This window comes from Vespula pensylvanica, chromosome 12, assembly GCF_014466175.1.
Source record: "Vespula pensylvanica isolate Volc-1 chromosome 12, ASM1446617v1, whole genome shotgun sequence".
Taxonomy (NCBI): Eukaryota; Metazoa; Arthropoda; class Insecta; order Hymenoptera; family Vespidae; genus Vespula; species Vespula pensylvanica.
Window position 1 is genome coordinate 5,313,791 of NC_057696.1, and position 25,069 is coordinate 5,338,859.

The 25,069-nt window shown below is 43.9% G+C and overlaps 1 protein-coding gene across 2 annotated transcripts; it reads right to left on the reverse strand.

The window, feature by feature from the left end:
• Positions 1–113: 113 nt before the first annotated feature.
• LOC122633404 (tyrosine-protein kinase Src64B) lies at positions 114–25,048 on the reverse strand. 2 transcript variants are annotated; one of them, XM_043821232.1, is made up of 7 exons: positions 24,664–25,048; positions 5,566–5,779; positions 5,305–5,496; positions 4,882–5,092; positions 4,534–4,787; positions 3,746–4,456; positions 114–3,671 (listed from the first exon to the last, which is right to left on the reverse strand). In XM_043821232.1, the coding sequence occupies exons 2-7, from the start codon at positions 5,606–5,608 to the stop codon at positions 3,457–3,459; spliced, it is 1,626 nt and encodes a 541-aa protein (XP_043677167.1). In that variant the 5' UTR covers positions 5,609–5,779; positions 24,664–25,048; the 3' UTR covers positions 114–3,456. The 2 variants fall into 2 exon arrangements, with proteins under 2 accessions (XP_043677167.1, XP_043677168.1); XM_043821233.1 differs by having other exon boundaries at positions 5,365–5,496; positions 24,664–25,046.
• Between the last annotated feature and the right edge of the window lie 21 nt (positions 25,049–25,069).

The following is a 25,069-nucleotide window of genomic DNA, read 5'->3' on the forward strand; positions in this document are numbered from 1 at the left end:
TACCTATGCGTTACTGCGACGTCCTTCCGATCGATCGAAAGAAATAATCACGACATTGTATAAATGAATAAACACGCAAGGTGCCAACGGGAAGAAATATTTTAACGACGCAATATGGTACATAATATATTTATCTGTATAGGCTTAAGGTAATTAATCCAATAATACAAAGTAATCATTAAATTACTTAATGATAATAAGCTTTGGTACATAAAAAATGATGACGTTATACATATACAGATTCTTTTATCTCAGAGAATAGCGTGGTGAATCGCGTATTTACGTGGCGTCTGTTACGTTAGAACGATCGAATACAATGAAAAAATATTTCTTTTGTTCCGTGCTCGCGCACCACGTGACGACCATTTTGTTGTTGCTGCCGCTGTTGCTGCCGCTGTTGTTGTTGTTGTTGCTGCTGCTGCTGTTGTTGTTGCTGCTGCTGCTGTTATCGTTCGAAAGTGCATGTAATTCGCGACGAATAACCAACCGTTAAACTTGTTACTATATACACAACATTAGTTACGTGTAATGTCGCGGTAATCCCGTGCAATGTTCAAACTCTGTATCAAAACGTGAGGTCTGCCGCTATATCACAGATTTATCAAGATTTCATTTGAACGGGGCAACGGCGAGATACGCGTTCATAGAGATAGGAATTTGTCGAATCGAGATAGTATCACGATATACACCAAGCGAGCCATAGGGCTCGTATTTTCTTTCGTTAGGTACACGATAGAACGAATGAGAATGCCTTTGGAATTGCCGCCGTAACGTTTGATTCTTTTAATTATAGAATGGCAGTGGGAACGTGGCGAATCGTTTGTTCTTAAAAATGATTTATCCTCTTCGACGAAGAAACGAGCACGTCGATCACGTGATGCTTTTGCAAGAGTCTAAAGTTAGAAGAAACGAAAAAAAAAAAAAGTTAAAATAGATAGCGGGGGAAAAGAAGTCTCTCTGGTCTATTACCGATGCGCTCGATATCAATGAAATCATTCTTTTTTTCGCAATCTGTATCTCTTTCTCTTCTTCCACCTCATAATCCATTGTTATATGGAATCGAACTTGCATAAAACTATTCTACAAACTACTACGGCGACACTCGATCGTCGGCAAAACTTTCAAATGATCATTCCTCTTTTTCTAAACCTCACGAGAAAACAACAACATTTTGATCAGTATAAAACGCTCATAGAAAAATGTACTGGACGTGGTAATAGCTATCTAAAGCTACGAAACGTGACATTTTTAACGCGCATATCACCGCTTACATCTTTTCTTTCTCGCGTTCTCGTGTTTTTTTTCTTTTTTTTTTCTTTTTCTTTTTTTTTTTTTTTTTTAATTTTCGTTAATGTCGCGCCAATCGACTAATTCGCAGTAAAATGCTCGTGAAAAATATTTAGTTAGGACACGCGTAACACAATTATTTTCTTTCTCTCTCTCTTTCTCTCTTCACAATGAAATTTCGATAAACTAATGATTTATATCCATAGACTTAATCCTAACGATACGATTTCGCATGGGACGACGACGAAATAGACGAAATATCGGACACCCTCTCCCTCTCTAAAAAGGAAAACGTGCGGATACGTGGATTAAATGACGTATCGATTTTCTCAGGAGATTCGAATAACTATCGCGTTTAATTATTTTTTAACGTTCCTACCTTTTTCATCTACGTTCTAATTTTAACTTGTCGTTCGTATGTATCTTTAGTAAAAAATTTACAATTCTCCTCTCTTTTTCTTCCTCTTTCATTCAGACATTTTGTACGAATAACATCGATGGCTTATTATATCTTGCGTTCCATTTTCTACTAGATCGCATCTTTTACGCATCGCACACGCACACGTACGCAAGGAGATAATATAAAGTTTCTTTTTTCCGTTGTACACACACGCGCGCGCATACTCTGGTTTATACCAATTTAGTAACTTTTTTAAACTCTTCCTTTCTTGCTTTCTTTCTCTCTTTCGCTCACACACGCACTCTCTCTCTCTCTCTCTCTCTCTCTCTCCCGTATTATCAATTGCGAAAACACTAATCTCTAATACCTCACACGTCATAATCGACAATATTTCGCGAAAAGTGCAATCTAAAGGAAAGATCTTGCACGTACGTAACTTGTTTTATCGTAGCTATTGCAGATATAATGCATAATTTGTTAAACGCAAAGAAAATAGATTAACCGCACACCGTTGGTCTCCCGTTTTCATGGTATTTTTCGCGACTTAGCGAAGAATCACAGCTAAAAATAATCGTACGAATGGTACTGGATTAAATACTTGCATCCTTGATATAAACAAACTAGTATGCCTTTGTCTTAAAAGAAACAAAAATGAAACTCAAACATGACGTGTACCATGTAAGTGTATAATCATATTCCCTAGTCGCGAAATCTCTTTGTTTCGTTTCATCGACACATTAATTTGTGCATTTTTGACGATATTCGATATAACAATTGATGAATAATTAATCCGTACGATAATTTTTGAGGGTGTCGAAAGATTTCTTTCCATTAGGAAAACTCGACTACGATCGGAGATCAATGACAAAAATTATTATTACGTATCGTTATCTCTCTCTTTCTCTCTTTATCCGTTCGAAATCGACAACGATCTAACGGTCTAAAATATGATTATATCATCTATGACTTTTAAATACTACCTATACTACCTTTCAATTCGTATCAACGCTACTGCTCTACACACCTTAATTAATATTAATATTTCGATCAAACATCGTTCACTTAATATTTCTCAAAATGGTGAAAACGTTTGACGAACGATTCATTCAAGATTTCATATGTTTGCGCGCACGCGCACACGCACACGCACACACCCACGCACACGCACGCGAGACAAATTTTTATACTCTCCTTTCATTTCAGTCGGGGTAACACATGAGGTTCAAAAATCCGGCAGTTATTCACAATTGGTCACGAAGCTTAATTCAATTTGGTACTTTTTAGATAGTCGTTTCCTTCTTCGCTCTTTTTTTTCTTTTTTCTTTTATTTCTCTTACGTAAGACGTTGAAAGATTTTTCGGCAGTTATTCACGATTGGTCAGAAGAATGTTAACCTGATAAATAATACCTATGAAATCGATAAAGTTCATGGCACACAAGGTTTTCCGTCATCGAGAGAGAGTATCTCTATCGTAAAGAATAGTCGCGCGTTCTTATAAAATCGCCGTAATCATCCCTATTGCGTCAAGAAACGAGTCGCACATTCGTCCTTAGTATTTTTCCATTGGCTTCCTTGGTCGGTAACGGATTTCGATCAACGGTTTCTCAATTTTCCGACGTCATCGTCAACAATAACGATCCCACTTGGTTATCGCCGTTTTTGCGTTTATTCTTTAGCAATAAATACCGTAAAATTCCATGGCACAGTTGATGTGCGCTGTATGAAAATGACCGTGCGGCACCATGTGACTCTGCATGTGGGCTGTGTATCAGTCCGTCGGTGGCTCGAGATAAGGTATTTCACTAGTGACGTTAAACGACTCGAAATAATGATTAAGGAACTCGAAGGTGGGTCGTTTCTCGGGACTGGCGTCCCAGCACTGTAACATTAATCGATATATACTGTCCGGCAGTGGATGATTCAATGGTTTGGGCATACGGTAACCTTTGTCGACTTGCTCGATCACTTCTCGGCCGTGCATACCTGAGGAAAACGTTGATTTTGTTATCGGTCGACGAGATTTTACGAAAAGTAAGGGTTGCGTCGTGTTTACTTACCGGGATAAGGAACTTGTCCGTAAGTGAATAACTCCATGAGTAAAATACCATAGGACCAAACGTCGCTCTTGATGCTGAACCTTCCGTAAACGATGGCTTCGGGAGCGGTCCACTTTACCGGGAACCTACTTCCCTGTTTGGGACAATATTCGTCGTCCTCGATCACTCTAGCGAGGCCAAAGTCGCAAATCTTTGCCTTGTTCTTCTCGCCTATGAGAACGTTCCTAGCCGCTAGATCTCTGTGTATCAATTGTTTGCTCTCGAGGTGTTCCATCCCGGAGGCAACCTGGGCGGCGATGTAAATCAAGTCCTCGAATTGCATGTACTTGCCATCGCCGGTACGTAAAAAGTCCAAGAGACTCCCGTTGCACATGTACTCTTGGACGATGTAAATCGGTTCCTCCTTGGAGCAGACCGCGTAGAGGGCGACCAAGTGTCGGTGACGAAACTGTTTCATTATCGCGGCTTCCTGGAGGAACGCTTCGGTCGACATGGTACCCGGACGAAGCGTCTTCACCGCCACTTCGATTTTGTTCCGCCATTTGCCGTAGTAAACCTCGCCGAAGTTACCGTGTCCCAATTTCCTTATCAGCTGTATCTCGTTCCTGTTGATCTCCCATTTGTCGCGCAATTCTGGGCCCAGATCCCACATGTCCGGCTGGGGCTTCGGGCAGGGCTTCGATAAAACGTGACAAAGGCCTAACGCGTTTTCTGAATACGAAAGAACGATCGAGTCGATTAGTAGGGCCTCGCGATCGCACTAAATTTCATCAAAGAGATATACTCACTGCTGTACGCCATAACGAGAGCTGGCAAGGTTGGGAATGTCTGATTCGTGGCGATAAAGAAGCCGCCATTGTCTAAGGGTTTGATCTTGTAGTGTTTCACGTGATGACCCCTGCCTTCTTCCCAGTCCTTTACCGACAGGCTGTAACCCCTTGGATTGTGCTCGCTCGGTCTGACCAAAAACGTGCCGCGTGGATTTTCATCGACCAGCAACAACTTTCCTGCTTCCTTACGCGAGACGTTCTCGAAGAACCAACTGCAAACGACGATACATGGTATTAGACTTTTACGTGCTACGTCTCGCATCTTTGGGTTCTAACGAAGAAAATGGAAAATTGGCCGACACGCACTCTTCGCTCTCGACGGAACGTTCGACCGCTACGAAGTTCCACGGGATCAGACCCTCCTGCAGGGTCGTCAAGTGTAAAACCTTCCACCAGTCAGGCTCGGAATCATCCAAAACTTCCATTCTGTCGCCTTTGACGAAGCTCACGTCGGTGCTCTCGCGAGCCGTGTAATTGTACAGAGCCACGACGATTTTGTTCGCTCGTTGGGAGTGAGCTATTAAAAAAATGATCGCACTTGACGAGAAAGCTTTTCAACGTCGGACACGTCGGAGCACCTTATCGGAGAGCAACGATCGCATTAGCGGGGAGAAGTTGAATAAAAAGAAAAAGAGAAGGAAGGAGAGAAAGAGAAAAGAAAAAAAAAATCACTAGTTCGATCTACTACGACCAAGATAAACCAAGATGAGAACGTAAAATAATACACACATGCAGGCATAACGACAGGCGAGCTTGTTTTACGTGGGTGATGCGGTATCTGTAGCTTACAAGGTGTCGGCCTCGGACGGATAATATCCGCCCTGGCTTGCACGCCTCTCTGGTTTGGATCGGCTGTGTATCGGTCCAAGGAACCGCCATTGCTGTGCTTCGAGCTCAATCCAGTTTCTGCTTTCGTGTAACCTGTAAACGAGCGGAAAAGTAGTCCTTTAATCGAGATCGGATCCCTCTTCGTTCCTCGTTGAAACTCACCGATCGGTTGAGGCTCCTGTCGTTTGCTACAACACTTGCCCATTTTGTTTCACGTTCCCGACGTTCTTCCGTCTCGATCGTTAGAACATTCGAATCTCCTCAGGATTCCCGTGAAGCGTCTTCATTTCTTCGTCCTTTCAAATAATCCTCCTCCACCTGTCCATCCTGTGGGTGCGTGCGTGCGTGCGTGCGTGCGTGCGTGCGTCGTGCGTACCTACGACAGGATAGAGAAACGAATCAGATACGATTATCGTCATTCCACCGATCGTCTCTGTGTCGCGTGGAATCGCAATGGAGGTCGATCGCAGGATGCAGGTCGCGCATGTTAATGTCCGGTTGTCACTCAACTTCGGTCGAGCGTAAAAAATAGCGAGACTCGATAATAATGCATTATCGTTATCACGATCGTAATTCTTAAAGGCTTATTCTTTTTTCTTTTTCTTTTCTTCTTCCTCTTTATTTCCTTCCATTCTTCTTTCTCGGATATACCGAACAAAGAAATTGGAAATTAATTACGTCGCCTCTCGAGAACTCTGTTCGCCCCTGAAAATCGGCAACGTTCCGTGCCACGTCGGTAACGATGGTCGCCGAATCGTCGGTAACAACATTTTGTTGAACTCTTTTTTTATTTTGACGCGTGTAGTTCGAGGCAATTAATCTCGTTGCAAGAGATCCAGAACACGAACACGGCCGAGCGTGCAATTTCGCGTGGCATTATTTCTAACGTGGAATTGCCTTCGACGTTTCTTATCAACAAGAAAGGCCAACGTTGCGACCGTTTTGCGATTGGTACGTGCAACGGAGAGAAAGACAACGAATCTGTGTGAATCTTTGAAATTAACTTTGAATCGTGCTCGCCGAGAGAGAGAGAGAGTTTGAAGGGGGGGAGGGGGGGGAGAAGAGAGTTTGGCTCTCTCTCTTAAGGGTTTACGAATACGTTTCCCGTGCAATTTCCAACGTTATTACGAGCTTAGGATTATCCTGTGTACTCGGTGATAAATTACTTTAATCGCGGTTCGCCTAGATCGCACGTTATCGCACAAGTACGTCACGAGTGTTGAACGACGTCAAACGGAAAGAAAGGCGAGGAGCATCAACTAAAAGAAGAATTCATCTTGAGTAAGGCAAACGCGAAAAAAAGGAGACTTACATGACTACATAGAAGCAGGAAGATGCTCGAATCCGGACGTATTCGTTGCATCGCGAGGAAAGTTTTTAATTAAACAGCTGGAGGGACTTTTCTCGGATGCGCACATCTATAGGTTCACATACAAGTAGAAATATCGAACGGAATAAGGACGTTGAAGGGTCGATTTGGATATGGCCAGCTTCACTCCCACCAACCCCATAGAAAATATGCTTGTACGGATACGGTTACGTATGTACGTATGGGTCGACGCAACACCGTCAGGATCAATCCTCACATTCGCAAACGCGCGCACACATGGAAACACGTAGAACGGATATACGAGCCGGACGAGTCGGTCGATATCTCCCACAGTAGCTCTCCCCCTCTCTCTCTCTCTCTCTCTCTCTTGCATATAACTCCGTATCCCGATGGTGCTTTCGTGTGACGAACAATGGCGACGTTTTGTCGTAACGATGGACAAAGAGGAATTAAAATTTTCTTTCCTAGCTCGGCCGTCGACACTTTAACGAACCATTCGAGCAACGATCGTTTTTCCCAAGGGCTTCATTCATTTTCCATAAAAAAGAGGCATACAAAAAGAGAGAGAAGGTAGAGATATTTTTTTGCTTTTCTTTTCAAAACACGCTATCTGATATTTATTATTTTTTCTGTTTTTTAGGAGAAGAGAGAGAGAGAGAGGAGGGGAGTGAGCGAGGAAGGGAGGCTGACGCGAAGCTCGTGTAAACATTAATATCGCAAGAGTTTCCGTAGAAACATCCTCGTTTGATCGGCTTCTCCTCGTTTACACAGGAACGAAGTATGTACCTCGAAGGGATAGAGAGTATCAAGATGCTTTCTTTCTTACATTACATTCTTATCTATCAAAGGAAAAAATCTATAAACACTTTTGGATGCTAGATCTTAGGAGCAAAAGTTCGGTGACTCGAGTGACTATATTTGTCGGACAAGATCGTAGAATGCTCTCTCGAAATATCGTCTTCGAATGGACACGTAAAGTCCGATTTCGTGACTACGCCCTTCCCTCGCAATTCTCGTCCTCCTCGTCGTCCCTACATCCATTCGGTAGCGTTTTAGGGGCGATTGGACGTTATCGCGAGTCAGGGGCGTACTTAGGTACGGGCCTGCCTAAAACTGATTCGTTCCCCTCCCCCTCTCTCGTTAGTATTGAATTAGATATCTAGGGACTATAGGTATAGAAATAAAAACAAGCGTCTCGTATCTCGTCTTTACTCCCAATTTTTTCCTTTGTAATAATCGTTGAATATGATTAAGGCGGAAAGGTAGCCGAAAAAGAATTGGATTTAATATTTAATACAGCCTTTGATTATGATTCGAGCCCTATAGCCATAAGTTATGATACAATTTCACGGAAGGCGGTAAAAGGAGCTTCGAGAAACTCGGAGAAAGGCCTAGGAGGTAGGAATCATCGAAGGCGTTGCAAATTACGTTTCGGTCTCCCCCACTGAAACAGTCTGTCGAGTCTCTCGAGGGGAGGCCTTCCTTGCAACCCCTAATTTTCGTCGTAGCTGGGGTATCTCCGGATTCATGCGCGACAGAGTAACCCCAATGGCTGCTCGTTCGTTCGTTCGTTCGTTCGTTCTTTTTTTCGTTAAATCGCGGACTCGTAGAAAACTCGTTTTCTACGAGTCCGCGAGGAAAGACGTTGCACCGAAAATATCGACTCTGCCTACTCTCTCTCTCTCTCTCTCTCTCTCTCGCTCTCTCTTCGTTTATTAATAATTCTCACCGTGAAATTTTTTCTACATTCTATTGCCTTCTCTCATCGTGCGACTTTTTTATTTTCGCTCGTAAATCAAGACGACGACAACAACGAGGGGATTCGTAGGGGATGTAAATTCGTAAGATATTTAGGGAATTAAGTAAAGCGGGAAATAGTGTCGTCGTTGCACGTGGTGGGATCGTTTCGAGCGAGAGAAAGAGAGAAAGCTTTTTCTCGGAGTAAAGATAGAAACTGTGTTCAACGCCAAGGCGAAGCCGGCACTTCGGGATGCACTTCGATAGAAATGCAAATGCGTCGTTCTCTCGAAACGCTGACTGCTACTCGACTACGAGTCGCTTTTCTTTGCCCTTTCCTTCGGTCGCCTTCCTTTCGACTATTCATTGGACAGCAAGATTATAATACGATTACAATAGCAACATCGAGAGAAGGGTCATCCTCGATACGTGGGAAAGAAAATTTATTGAGAAAAAAGCTCGAGGGAACAAAGAAAAGGACCGACGATGCTTAAAACATCGATGTGCGACACACGTATACGTATCGAAAGATAGCTTCAATTTTTAATAGACAGAGGACGGAGAAGATTCGATGAAAAATCCATCTAAAACGTTTAAATCGTTCGATTCGTTTACATGCGAACCAACAAGAATGTCCGTAAAAAACATTTCCTATCACCAGGGGTTCCTTTTTTAAGATAGTTTCAACATTTCCCCGCTAGATGGTGATCGAATCGTGATTATCGGTCGATAACTACGAACTTATAAATGGATATCTATCTCCAGGCGCGAAATGCCAGTCGAATTACCAGAGCATTTTTTATCGAAAAATTTATGGATTTAACTACCCGTTATATAATAGATCGAATACCGAATTTAATATCGGATCGTATATCGTTTGAAAAAGAAATATTTATCTATCTTCTTTCTTTTTCCCGTGCATACGTGGCAATGCTTTGAGTTGTACGGACATCGTTTGTGTAACTTGTAGTTATCAACAATGAAAGAAAATAACTCTAAACAAATGCGTATTTTTGCGTTTAAGCTGCATTAACCGAAGATAGAAGCGTATCGGCATCGAGTTGCTAACGGTATTCAAACGATTCGTCGCGATCGCTCTGCATATCCCGTCGTAATATTACGCCGGGATAACAACTATCGGAAGAATTCTGCAACCTCGACAACTCGCTCGACGTATAACGCCGATCAATTTACAAAATTAATTTAGCCAACGAATTCTCTTTTTCCAAAAATTGAAGAAACAAATTTCGACGATAAAAATTAAGAATTGTCGAATAGAAATGAAGAAATCGTCGAAATATTCCAGCGAGAAAGAAGAAGGGCTTGAAGCGAATGGGTCCAGGGATTCGAGTACGGGAATGGGCCCGAGTCTTCATAAAGTGACGTCATTCGAATCCCACTAGGGTCAAAGATCTCTTCGAAGCTCGCGAACGCTTTCGAGCGTTCCACCGTGTACCTAATACACGATCTTCTCTCTCTCTCTCTTTCGTTTCAGGATTTTTCACGCTACTCTTCGTATATAAACGCGTATAATGAGATTTATCGTTTCTCCTTTTAACCCGAGTTCGAAGTATAAGCATAAACGAGAGAGTAGAAATCGTTTCACGCCTCGTTTAGTAACAACTACCTATTACGGTCTCCTGGTTTGTTCCACATCGTCGAAAGAAACTCATCGATTAAGAAGGTTGCTCGCGTGAAAAGAGAGAGAGAAAGAAGAATGTTAAACCGAAAATGAATTTACGAGGAAGAACGAGCGAGCCAAGACGACACGACGCACATACAAAGATACTTACTGTATACGAGAGCTCGGAGAGATAAGCATACGCGATAATATGCTCGCGCCCGTATGCACGATCGTTTTCCTTTTCGGGAAGAAGCCGCAACGAACCACAGCTGCGTTTCTCTCCTTGAGTATCCGTGAAGTTAACGGGAAGCTATCTTTCTTTCAAAAGCATTCCGAGTCTATATAAGTAAACATATAGCGGACAAAAAGAGCAAATCGTTCGACCGGACGAGTCGCACGAACGAACGAAATATCTATTATAACATTACGTTTAACGTTCATTCGCAAGAAAATATTGGTCAATTGGAATAATAAACCATTATCACGCTTTTCAAGTATCGATCGACGTTGAACACCTAGCAATATCTGCGCGTTCGAAAGAGAACGTTGATCCTCCGAACGCATTTCATCTTCCTTCTCTCTCTCTCTCTCTCTCTCTCTCTCTCTCTCTCTCCCTCTATCTATCTATCTATCTATCTACCTCCTGATACCTGGCTGGTTCTAGCCAAGCGGTCATCATCGTTGGGTATATATTCGGCGAGAAAAGGGAGAGAAGGGAGAAGGGAGTCATGAGTCACGACTACGTCACGAAACGTCTCTGAGTCATGAGGAGCACGACGGGTCTTCGGTGTCGTGGCGTAATTTCTCCTCGGCGGCCAAAGAATAGGCGTCGTTAAGACGGCAACCGTAGAGGAACACGAAGAAGAAGAAAAAGAGTCGACCTGGCCGTACTTAAAAACCAATGAGAGGAACTTGCCCTCCCAGGGGACGATCCAAGCGAGAGGACTCGTCGACCTAAAAACGGATGACGAAAACTCGAAGAAAAGTCTCTTTTAGAGAGAACATTCGATATTCTTTTTATACGTTGAAACGTTCGGAAGACGAGTTTGAAGGAAATCGACGCGAGCTCGCGTCCGCCTGCGAGCTGATTTTCATCGAGTTCGCGCACGCGTGTCGCCAAGGTAAAAAGGTCGGAACGAGGACCTACTTGTACGCGTTTTCTCGCCACTCGACCTCCTCTTGCGTCGTTGTGACGAGGCGCGCGCCCGCGCGCGAACACAGAGGACGAACGCTACGTCTACGAGTAAAAACACAAAACTCTCCCTCTCGGATTCTTGTATTTTCTACTCGATGCAGAACGCGCTCTAAACATCGTCGTGAGATTTGTTTGCATCGCCTCCTCGAGTCATTGACCCGAAACTAGCCCCAACTTTCTTTTATCACTCGCGTCCGAAACAATCGAGTTCGATCGTTTCTTTCGAGGAGCATGTCCTTGGAGAATTCCATGACGATCATTGAGATGAGAGAGAGAGAGAGAGAGAGAGAGAGGGAGGCAGAGGACAAACAGAGAAGAGTATTAAGGATTCAGAGAGCGACTTAACGGTCTGTAGCCTGTCCGCAGGACGTCTATACAGACAGGACGAAGAATTCTCTCTTCCGGTACTATCGATTCGACGATCGATCGATTACAAGTCCATATTTCCCGACGGTTTCATTTTTAACGCAGCTCGTTAGCGTATACGATATCGCCTGTTTAATAAACAATCGCGTTATATACCTATTGCGCGTTATTACCTATTCCTTATCGTATCGGATTCATTATTTTTCACGCGTTTTTGCGCGGTTTTACAACGTAGCTAAGAGGAATTCGAGAGTCGTCGGTGTTGGTAAACACCGTAGCGACATTTAGCGTAGTTTACCTTCTCGTTGTTTCGTCTATTCAGTATTTATCTATCCGTCGTCGCGAGTCGTACAGAGAGCGTCGAGCACACATCGAGCAAGCATCGAGCATTCGAGTCGCGTACGTAAGGGACTTCCTCCGTGACACGGTGTCGGTCGTCGCAGTCCGGCGTGGCGCGGCAATTCTCGCAGTCATCGTCGTCCTCGTCCAACTTTGAGAGACCGTTCTACGTGACGATTCACATCGTCGCCGGAAAGAGACGACTCAAATACTATTACTTTTCTCTCCCTCCCTCTTTCTTATTTTTAAAAGAGCAAAGAAAAAGTAGAGGCGCGCACAATGTCTGGCTCGTTCGGAGGAAGAAAGAAGCGTGCGTCGTCGAGGGTTAAAGCCGCAAGCCCGCGTGGCTTGCGCGAGATCGATAGGTTCACCCTCGATAAGGGGAGCGATTAACGCGGTAATGACGGAGAATTAGAGAGAGAAAGAAAGAAAAGTGCAAAGGCCCTGGAGGAAGAAGAGACTGGCTGGCGCCTGGAAAAGGGCAAGGAAGGATTGTCTCTCTCTCTCTCTCTCTCTCTCTCTCTCTCTCTCTCGGTCTTTCTACGGCAACGAGAGCTCTCTCCTCCATCGGCCCGTGCTAATTCCGAATCTGCTCGTTGTTCCGGCCAACGCGCCGACAAAGCTTTGATGCCGTGCTTACGCCAAACGAAAAAGAAAGGAAAAGAGGAAGAAAATAGAAAATGGAGGAAGAGAGCACGTAACGGGACTACGAAGAAGAGAGAAAGAGATATACGAAGGGAGGGGCGCGTTCGAGGATTTTAATGAAATTTTTCGATTCATTCGTAGGGGCTCTCGTCGTTTTCGTTCTCTCTCCGTTCGTTCTTTCTTCTTTTTAATTCGATATCGAGAGACGAAAAGAGACAATGTTCCAATCGATCGAATCGTTTTCTACTCGTTTCCTATCTCCATTGTTATTATACTTTTGTCGAGCGACGTGTTTCCAATCAAGTTAACAAAATATGCGTGCAGGTGTGCGCGCGCGTATGTACGCATTACGTACGAAGAATCATCTCGGAGAGAAATTCTATTTCGCCGTTCGTCGGGTTGCCAAGGAGGAAAGGGGAAAACTTCGGGGACGATACTCGTTTTTCTATATCCGAGATAATTCCGACGATCTCGGACGATGGTACGCGTCGAATGTGTCCGAAGCGCTAGCTAGGTAACTAGGTAGGAGACGCGTCAGGACGACCAGAGAAGAATGATCCGTCGAGAGATCCCTACGACGATCGATCGACGTGTTGGCACGCTCGTTGACTCCTTCCAAAAATAGGATATCACCAGAAAACGGCCTGCTACTCTGGCAACGTCGTTGTTCCAATCGTCTTCGGGGATCGTACGAAAAAATATTTCATAGAGATAAAGTATCGTCGAACTCTGATATATCCTATCGGTATACCGACGAGTATACCGATATCTACTCTGTACGTTACACGGCGATAAGTTCGCAAAGTTCGAACGACGAAGAGAAGTCAGACCGAAGAAAGGGGAGGAAGGGGGAGGGAGGGAGGGAGGGAGAGAGAGAGAGACTCGAATCGCACGACTTCCTCCCAAAAATAGACGCATGGTTTCGATGGTCCCTCCGGTTTATTCGAGGACGCCTAAGCTCGGTCGATTGATCGGAAAACACGCGAGGTGGAGACGACTCGAGACGAGAAAAGCAGTAAGCAAGAAAAGCCGAACGAAATTTTAGGTTTCTGGAGCACTTGGACAGTGTTTTAAAGGTCGGCAACCTTTTCCTTTTACGTCATATCCGTCGCTAAGTGAGCCCCGGTAAAAGCCGCTCGATATCACGAAAATGCTATTAGGTCGTGCTCGGACGACCACGATGAGGAAAAGGACGAGGAAGAAGAAGAAGAAGACGAAGACGAGGAGGAAGAAGGAAAAAGATAATTTTCGACTTAACGTTTTCACCCGTACAAACTTTTTGCGCCCTCGTTCACGGCAAGGCGAGAAGGAAAATTTATGGCACTTTGTTTCACGAGCCTGAACGGGGGCATAAATTTCCTGAGAAACTGCAGCTTGCCAAACGGGAGTCGAACTTTTTAGGCTACTAGAAAACTTATTTTGATTATTATGTGTTACGTCGACGATACGTTTTAATTTTAATTATCGATATGTAATATCTCATTGAAACGCTAAAACGTTCGTCGATCTGTCTGCTTTCAACTTTTAGAAAAGAATTAAACTTTTAATAGATTTGTATTTTTCAGTCTCCTTCGCTAAGTTAGGCACCGACAAAAGAGCGTGCACTCTCGAACGTATGTGCGTTTCTTCTCTCCCAACGGCGAGCCTCCCTCCGTTAAACCCCATGTATGTTTCTATGCGTGCGTATGTACGCGTGTAAAAGGCTGGAGAGTGAAGTAGGTACTTCGCCAACGACCAAACTATTGATAGCAGCGCCAACGCGGCCTTTCAAACATTCGTTTCGGTCTTGCATTCTCTCGCAGATGACTCTCTCTCTCTCTCTCTCTCTCTCTCTCCCTCTCCCTCTCCCGTTGCACACCGAGAGACATCTTTATCAAGTGTGATCTTTAAACGGCACTTGGACACTAACGAGATACTTCAGAGATACCCGATAGAGTTTTGATTTCTATCATCGCGACGCAACTGACGATTTATCTTGCCTATAATTATCGGCTCGAGCATAATATTCCAGCCGTTTTGCGATCCCCCGGCTCTCGTTCTCCATAGGTTCGACCAGAAAGTTCCCCGAACCTTGGAGGGCGAAAACCGCGAGTTTGATGAGGGACAAACACGGAGCCGCTGTAATTACGCTTCTCGATATTGTTTTCGGATAGCATTATTAGTAGGAATTCCGGGATGTATGGATCCCATGGAAATGATGTCATACAGTTCGTTCGTTTCTCGGGACGTCATCGTAATAATTTATCAATTTTCACGCTTGTCCTACGTAACGTTGCGCGCGACCGCTGACGAGCCGTCGTCCGCGTGTTATTGACAAACAGAATTTGCAAACGTCTCTCGCGAACACGAGCAGCATGGTCGACCTCTGACCCATCGACTCCATTTTTACATTTTATTTCTTCGTAGTAATTCGAACGCAAGGCGAAAGAAGGAAGCAGTTTTTTCAACGGATTATATGCGAATAAAACGATTCGATAAATATTTATCGATAAACGATGAAGATATAAAGGGAGAGAGAAAGAGATGGGGGAGGGAAGAGAGGAAGGAAACACTGACGGTATCTATTAACGTCCTGTCTCTATTTCCGGATATATCTCGTTGCCGTGCGAAAATTTACCTCCCTCTCGAATATATCGATCGATAGCGCGACCAGACCATGCGAGAACCGAGAGTGCAAGGTAAAAGAGACACGCGATGTCGCCAAGCTTTTAGTTGCAAATCGGGTCCCTTTTCTTTTTATCACGCGTATCTTTTCGATCAAACTTTAACGCGATATTTCTTGTTCCTCGAAAAACTCGGAGAGAACCGACAACTGTATATAAAATTCATATATACGTACGTAAGTAAACGTAGAGAGAGGTATATATGTGTTGGTCGGAAACGGAAGGTCTAGGTTGTCGAGAGAAAGAGTATGTTGCATTGACCGTAATCGCGTTTTACGTGGTAGCCTCGGCTTTTTGCCGGCAGCCTTTCTCCTCGTCTCTTTTATACGGACGAGCTACGCTCTTGATAGTTGTAAATTAGGCGCATGGAAAGTGTGTTGGGCGAGTTACACGATAGACTGAAATGGAATGTAGTGCTAGTTTCGAAAGTATACCAAAGTATCTCTTTTTCTCTCTCTCTCTCTCTCTCTCTCTCTCTCTTTCCAATCGAAAATCACATATCTCGAGTCACGAAGATCGAAGATCGATCGGATAGATTGAAAAAAAAGAAGAAAAGAATTACGAGAGCCGTCGAGTTTCTACGAAAAAGTTTTATCGAAACCCATGCAAAGAGTCTTTTATTTCCATCTCAAAGACCTTCCCCCTTTTATTCCTTTGCCTAGTACGAGGAGCACCAACTTATCCGAGATTCCAACTCGGCGAGCTCTTTTAACCTTTTATGACTCGCACGGCACACAGCAGACGTGGTACTTTAAGACGAGTTTAGCGAGTTTACGAGGCGTTACCTTTCGTTATTTTTCAAATCACGGAATGCCTGGAATTAAAGCTACGCTACGCGTAGGTACGTGTGATTAAAATGCCGAGAAAAGAATCGAATTAAAGAACGACGAGCAGATTCCGTGCTTGTTTTTTAAACGGGCACAGGTGTAAGTTTCGCAACGAACTTGTGCAACGAGTAGGTACTTACTTACATAGGTGCGCATCTGGTCCGAATTCAATTTCGTTACGCTTTTTTCTCGGCTCGCCGAGTTTGTAGAAATCATCATCCGATACATCTGCCAACGCTATGGCATCTCGGGAACAATTAAGTCGGTAGAAGAAACGATCCTATCGCGAGAAGACTCGAAATGAGAAATTCTCGGAGATGCATTCAACGAATATTACGATGGAATTCCGAAAATGTGGGAAAATCGTGGGATTTCGTCTTAAGGGTCTCCTCCGTAAGAGTAAGAAATAAAATGAGAGGAGCGGGGTGGGGGACGGGGATTGGCACGTGTGCGAAATATACGAAATATACGTTAGCTCGAATGGCATCTTTCGAACGTGCCTCGTCAAACGAGAAACATGTGCTACGAAAGATCGAAGACATTTTTCTGGTCTTTGCATGGCCACCGTGACCGAGTCGAACGCTATTAAAAGTCAGTCGACCGGTCTCTTTCTCTCACTCTTGTTCGTTCTTCTTGATACAAAGAGGAGATATAAAAAGGGCCGTGGTAGCACGTGGTACCCAGATGCCGCAGCCGTCGTGGGTCCTAAGAGTTACGTGTCGGGCCCACTTTCACGTGCCCGCGCATGTGTTCGTACAGTCACGTGCGTGATGCGCCGATGTTTACTCTTCGCATGAATAATCCATCGGGCCACCCGGTGTATTGTCCTCGGGCCCAGAACTCTCTGACCATAACTTTGGTATCGTAGTCGAACGTATAGAGGCCCTAAACCGATACCAAGAAATCCGTACTTGATTAATCCATTAATTATTAGCTTAGCTAGCCCTTTCTCGCAAACTGTTGCATCGAAATGCAACACGTGTCGCTAACACATTTTTCTTTAGTCTCGCTGAATTTACTATTACTCTCGTCGTCGTCGTCGTCGTCGTAGTCGTCGTCGTCGTCGTCGTCCTCGTCGTCGTCCTTTCGTTTCCTAATCGCTCGAGATCGTTTTTTTATTTACACGTGCTTCTCGGTTTTTTTTTTATTTACACACGCGCTCACGCGCCCACAGAAACATATTACTCAGAGCGATGTTTACTCCTTCGAGTCCGATCGTACGTGAAGAGACTGACGCTTGGATAAGCTCGAGCGCATATCGGGATAATATCGCGTCAATGTCGACTAGCTTAGGCTACTTCGCTGTAAAAATCGAACTAGCTGGCTCGTGTAATGCGCGACGAACCACGAACAACGTCGCCGATGCGAACACTCGCGTGATATTTCGTTTGAAACGCCTACGATCTGACATTTCTCATTTCTCTTTCTTTCTCACAGACACGACGACCGACGACGATATACCTCCGAAGACATTTTTTAATAAAAATTATTCTAGTTTATAAAAACGAAGAGAAAGTCACCGATCGACTTTACCGATGACCAGACTCTCCTCCTAATCGACTTGGCAAATAATAAACGATTTATAGTGGCAGCAGAAGAAGCGTATTCGTTGGACAATCGAATTTATATCGATTTCGATTTGAACTAAAAGTGGAACGAGAGAACGATGGAAGACAAAGTTAAACGTTTCGTTTCGAGAGATCGACATCTCGCGTGCGTGTCTCGAGTGCAGGAAGGTGCTGAATAGAGGTAGTTAAAATCGAGGAGAGGGCCAGCTGGCTCTCTCTCTCTCTCTCTCTCTCTCTCCTCGTTGCTTCGCCATTGTCGGCGAGGTTATTACCACCGATCGAATTATTACTCCTTGCCATCTAAAGATAAAGAGAGGTAGAGTACACGGACGTAATGCATTTCGAGCGAGTAACGAAAGGAGAACACGAGAACGTAGATTTAAAGAGAAAAAGATGCTCGTTTTATCGTTGAACAAGACTAAAGAACAAGAGAGCTATTTAAGCTTTTTGATTATTATTATCCGAAATGCAAATGTATAAACTTTAAATAAATAATGATGAAATAATTACCAAAACAAGCTGAAAAGAGAAAAAGAAAGAGAAATAGAGATACGTAGAACGGGGAAAAAAAAGTAGAAAATAGACGATGGTAACAGCATCGAGAATCGATCGAAGATGCCAACTGACTCGCGTGGAACACATCCTATTGTCGATGAATTATTGTCTGAGCCTATCCATGAAATTAGAGAAAGAGAGAAAGAAACAGGAAAGCGCAAAATCCCGAGCATTCTCTTCCTCTTGATCTTTTCAGTTTATCGAATTTATAGGTAGCGACGCGTCTACGATTTAGCGCTTTCTACGGAAATGATTCTAGGAATAAGCGATATGAGTACAGCCATTTGACGTTTAATCTGCACCCTTTTGGTGACGGCTTTTAAATCGCTATGTAGGTACGTATGCACTCTAGAACAGGTCTTCTTTTTCTTTTTTTCTTGCACTTTTCCAACCATCAGAGTTACTTATCGACGTTCATAAATCCATCGAGCAGAGAGAGAGAGAGAGAGAGAGAGAGAGAGGAATACTTTACGTGCCGTATACCTTACGTAGGTTCGATTCGCTCGATTAATTCGACATTCCGTGACACCTTCGCGTTCGATCGTTTCATTGTACTCAGCAATACAGGCAGCTTAGGTATATATTGTCTAACAAGTAACTAATCCTAGTTAGTTGCCACCGAGGTCGTCGCTTGCAAGGTATGCGGGTGCTTCCAAACACAAACCAGTTCTATCAACGAATAATTGGTTCCACGAGATGCTCGCAAACGACGATTATTATCGGGCTAAGCTGAAGATTCAGCAAATGTTCCGGTAATCCATAGAGTCAGTCGATATAATCGAGGAATAATTTTATCTTTTCTTTTCCTCTTTTTGATTTGTATCGAAATGCGTTTAAATAAAATCACAATAATAGAGACGAACGACTTTTATCAGATCGAGTTTGCATATTCACAAAAAGAAACAAGAAACAACTTTTAGACATAGTAATAGCAGTAGTAGTAGTCAACGTTTTAGCTTGACCCTTAAAGTGTTAGAAAACGAGTAAGAAGAATAGCAAGTACCGTAGGTGTTGGGAGAGTTTCTTTTAGAGCGAGTCTAACAATCTGGGCTGACTACGACGAGCAGTCCCCAGTGCCAACTCTTAAGCCTGTTTTGCAACATGGTTCAGGCCTGCTTTTCTCAAATTAATAGTAGCTCTCGTCTGAGCATAGATCAAAGAACGATCACTCGGTCAGGATTGAATATCAACTTTCTCTCTCTCTCTCTCTCTCTCTCTCTCTCTTAGAATTAAATTGCAACCCGTATACTTATACATATATTATTCTCCTCTTTTTCTCTCTCTTCCCTTTTCTCTTCCTTGAACCCTCCTAGGCCTTTGTCAGAGTGCGTACAATGTGCCAGCGGGATCGCCCACATAAAGAGACGGACTCTCGATAATTCAACGGGACAGGGCGAAAAAAATCAATAGTACAACCACCCCGACAACTACAACTACAACTACAACGCAAACGACTACGACGACTACGACGACGACGACGACGACGACGACGACGACGACGACGACGACGACGACGACGACGACGACGACGACGACGACGGGGTGTCCCCTTCCCCCATTTTTCCTCACCCTTCCCCGACTTAGCAACCCTCTTCCCCTCCGAGTCATGCATACACGCGGCACGAGAACGTTTTCTCTAGAAGTACATATAGTTAATGAACCTGGAAGAACCTATTTGCTCTCGCTTGCACATAGAAAAAGGGAGAGAGGGTTACCGTTGGATATATAATCTCGTTGTTCAACCCATCACATATGGGGTGTCCGATTTTAATCGAAGCAAAAAAAGAAAAGAAATAAAAACGAAGCGTGCAATACTCTTCTCGGTTTACGCGCGCGCGTATGTGTGTGTGTATATATATATATATATATATATATATATATTCTTTTCTAGTTTCTCTTTCCCGAACTAGTGGCAAGGAAAGTGGCACGAAATTCGGCCAGAGTTTGAACGTTCGTCAAAGAGAGACTTCAATGATCGCTGAAAAATATTCTTCCCTGAAGAGCGAAGAAATAGTGGCGTTGAGCTTTATCGAAAATTTTTTGTACGCATGAAAGCATTTATCTGAAATAGAGAGAGAGAGAGATAAAAAGCCTCCGTTTGATTTCCATTGTGTCCTGAATTACCATGTGATATTTTTTTCCTTTTTCCATTTTCCACAAACAACCGAGGAAAGGGTCGTTGTTTAGCTATAACAGCGAAAGGTCACCGCGTCCAATTAACCGTGTTGATCACGTTAGATTTTATATAATGTATATAATATGTATCCGTGTAAAGCGAAGCTTTGAACTATTTTATAATGTCATCGTGTGAAGGAGTCGACTTGTAACATTTCGAGATAATCGGTCATCCTAGAAATTCGACGAAGGACATTTTACCGTACCAAAAGGTAAACTACGAGGGATTAATCGAAGGAAATCATTGGATTATTTTTGTGTCATTGAGCGACCTAACTTTTAACATTTCGAACTAATTGATCGTGTTAAGAATTAAAGAAGAATCGTTTTGAAGAAAAAATGCAATAGTGACCTGAATAAAAATAAATCAGGAGAGTTATAACAATGCATTGAGATTATCGCGATTGTGTCGTGACCGTTATCTCTTTCTCTCTCTTTGACTCACCGATAATTATCTCCTTCTTAAGAGGGTAATATCGATGAAAGTGGAAAGCGGTACCCATGGCTCGCGTATCTTACATGATTCGCATGCGAATTCCTTATTTCCATAGAAACGTTTCGTAGGAGAAATGAAGAAGGAAATTTGAATTGAAACTTAAAAAAAAAAAAAAAGAAAGAAATTTTTTATAGGACGGAAGGTATTGAAGCGACTCGAAACGCGACGGCTCGCAGCCATACGCATTTATTCAATGTACATACGTAAAGAGAAAGAGACAGCGTGCAAAATATCGATCGACGAAAGCGAGAGTGTCGAGAGTGCTTTCTTCTCTTTCTTTTTTTTTTCTTTTCACTTTTCCCGCGAAAAGAAAGGCCTCTTCCTTTCGTCCCTCTATTTTTTCTTTCTCTCACTCGCGAATTCTCGGACGTATTTCTTTTCCTTTTCGCGAAGAAACAAAAGGGAGAAGCTATCCTGCTATTTCTCCTTTTTTCTCTCCTTCTCTTTCATCGAACAGAGTCGATCGACGAAAACGAGAGTGACTCGTGGCCACGAAGGAAAGAAAAATATAGAGATAAAGAGTCTATCTTAACGAGCTAAACGCCTTTCGATTCTGAAGTGTGATTCGAAGATCTGTCAAAGATCACCCGGAAAAGTGGACAAGGAAAAGTTCAATGGCCTCCGAAGATACGTTTACGAAGGAGAGACGGAGAGTAATAGCCAATCGATTTTCTTTTGCAATACCTCAGAGAATTTCTTCGATTTTCCTGGCCGTCCTCGACTCGTTCCGTCTTTGATTTCGAGCGATAAAACGACATCGACGGATGAGACGAACGAAAGGATCGAGAGAAGCTCGTTTAAAAGTGTAATTAAGAAGCTGTTATCTTTCGGATAAACAGCTGGTACGAACGAAACGAAGAAACATAGTTTTGGCCCATCAAAGATCGTGGGTGTGCGCGTCATCGAAAGTCAACGTTTAACGAACTGGTCTCTCTATCCGCTCTAGTACCGAGGGAAAAAGAGCACCTTCACCGAGATCCTACGATATTCCTTAGAGATTAGCCGTTCGATAAGCTAGCTCCTCGAGACACGATCTTTTTTCCTTTGATCTCTCTTTTCTTCCTCTTCTTCTTATTCCTTTCTCGATGAAAGTCTTTCCTCCCTTTTTACTCGTCTTTCGAGTTTTCCTTCGCGGACGAGTTTTACGAGGTTGGAAAATGCATAACGAGACTACCGTCCGTTCTCGTTCCCGTTCGTCGTATTTTCATCGTTTACAATCTCTAGGAGGAAGTCGGCGTCTGGGATTTTCAAGGAGAAGTTTTCTTATCCTTATTCGTGAAAGCACGACAAGACAAACACGATCGAATTGTCTCTTTCCTTTTCTCCGACAATGAATGAAATGAGAGGAAAAAAGAGAGAAAGATAGACGAATGGATAGAGAGGTTATAACCGGTGTCATGCTGTAAATCCAGACTTTCGACGCCTAACTGGCGAAAATCCAAAAGACGATCTTTCTCCGAGATTTAGACGGGTGAATTCTCGTTTGGCATCGCGCGCAGGGAAGTCGCATAAATAAGAAACGGAGAAATGATACGAGGAAGTGGAAGAAGGAAGACGAGGACGAGGAGTCGAGCGTTTAAAAGTATCACCGAGAACGCGTTGCGACGAGTGGGCGAATGAGTAGAGATAAGAAACGAAGCGAGAGAATTTCTCATTTTTCGAGCGTACCTTTTTTCCTCTGGACGATTTCCACGGGCTGTGTTTCGAGAAAGGAGAAACTAACGGAGACGGATAAGGCGCGCGAAACCTCTTTCATCGTCCCATTCAGAAACGTTCGCGACGCCGAATCGATCGACGCGATTCCTCCTTCCTTCGAGAAACGCGACGTTCAAATTTCAGCGCAACAGTGCCGTAACCACGATCGGCAAAATCGTTCGACCTTAATCTCGAGGAATCGCGCGAAGACCCTCGTATTATCGACGAACAAACGACATCGACGCGAAACTTGCGTAATCGTACGGACGAGCGCGAAATTCAAATCGATTCGCTCGCGATCTCGAAGGTATAAACCTTTGAAACGTCTATTAGTTCTGACTCCACACGTGGACGATAAATGGGATTAATAATTTATTCCTCCTAACGTGCTCCTCGATAAATAGTTAGTTATTCCTCTCATTTCGCGTTTGATCTTTTTTCTTGTCGTTGCGTCAGCGTATATAGATGCGTATGTATGTATGCATACATATAAATAACGTACGAAATGATAACGGTCAATTCGCGTTGCAAAGCGAGCGCGTGCGGTGAAAGCTCGTCGTAACGCTATAATGCTATGGCGTACGGGCGCGCATGCCAAAGAAGATACGTAACGACGGATTTACAATCGAGGAAAGTTTGCGCGACCGACCGGTTGCGTGCCGCGATCCGCGGACTTCTACTTTGCCCTGATTCCGAGTCACGTTAACCCTTTATTCTCTCTCTCTCTCTCTCGCTTCAACGACGAACAGACCAATCGTGATCTCGATCGATCCCACGATGCGATCGCTCGTGAACTCGACGAGCGATGTAAACTCGATCAAAAGTGAAAATTTGAAAAGATTTTCTTTACTATTGGTTTACACGATTTACGATATAGTTTACAAGAGATTTCTATGGACAATCCGTCGTTCGTTGAGTCGGATTAGTTAACGATCGCGTTGATCTAACAGAGGAACTCGAACCGACACGTAATTAGGACAACGTTGATTAAGCAAAGTTTCAAACTTTCTTGACGTCCTTTTGCGTTCGAAGATTCGGTCGGTCGGTCGGTCGGTCGGTCGGTCGATCGATCCCTAGCAACGATCGAAAGAAACGACGAGCTCGCGAAACTACGAGATGGATAAAGAACGAAACATCGTAAACGGAGAGGTATACGCGAGAACGGAATTAAACGAAATCGATGTTTCTTCTTCCTCCTCTCCCTCGCTTTCATCCTTTTGCTTTGCTCCGGAAACCGACAATTCGTCGCTGACGAACGGACTGCCGCTTCGAGAGCAACACTTTGCTACCGAATCTCGTGGTTTTTGATAACGGCTAACGACGAACAGACATCTCTCGGGACAAATTTACGCGAGCTTTTTTTTTACGTCGTTGTTCCGTCGCAACGCGTGCCTTCCGTTATCGTTCGTCTTTTGCCAATTTTTATAATACAACGAGAGATCGTTTCGAAGAACGTCTACGTATAGCGATACGTATACCGATAGAGATACGTCCGGATACGTATACAAGTATATACGTATATATCTAGAAAGGCCGGGATATTTTCTAGCGAGCGGATAGCAACACACACCGGAGATACGCAGATCGAAGCGACACGAGAGAGCGAGAGAGCGAGAGAAACGGAGGAAACGCTTGCGAGAAAGAAAAAATCAAAAAGAGAGACGGTCGAGAAGAGAAAAGCTTCGGCGAGATCAAATCCTTTAGGGGAGAAAACGTATTCTCCAACGTATCTCAAGTTCTCAACGAGAAAATCTCGCGAGCTTAAGGTCAATGGCGTTCCGTTTGTTTATCATGGTGGGCATCGGTGGTTGGTTGGTTGGTTGGTTGTTTGGTTGGTCGGTCGGTCGGCTGGTTGATCGGTCGGTCGGTCGGTCGGTCGGTCGGTAGGTGACTAGGTAGGTAGGTAGGTGTATCCTGGCGCTTGTCAAAACGCAATACGCGAACGAGATAAAAAGAAAAAAAGAAGAGAAGACGGGAAAGAAAAAGTAGGCGGTACGAGAGCTAGTCGTTTCTCGAAGGGATTCTTTTTATTTGTTTCTACGTACCCTTGATATCGCGACGAGCCAAGTAGTTTCGTTTATGCACGAAAGCACGCGTTTTCTCTCGAATCAAATCCTCTCTCTCTCTCTCTCTCGGTCGAAATCGCGGACCGGGACGGAGAACAAAAGCGTGCCAATTCCCCGTGTTTCTCAAATCACATCTTCTTTTCCTTATTCTTCCGTCAGTTTCGGACGAAGCCTCTTGTCTCTCCTGCTAAAACACCGGATAAAAACAACACACGGCGCGCACACACGCACACGCACACCGAGCGTGTGCGCAACACACAACAGTCGACGAAATGCACCACGAGCGGACTGACAGTTACCACGGGTTCTTCATTATTGGAAAAGCTACCTTTGCAGGCTGCTCTTGCGCAGCCGGCACGATACTACCGACTTTCTCCCCTCTACC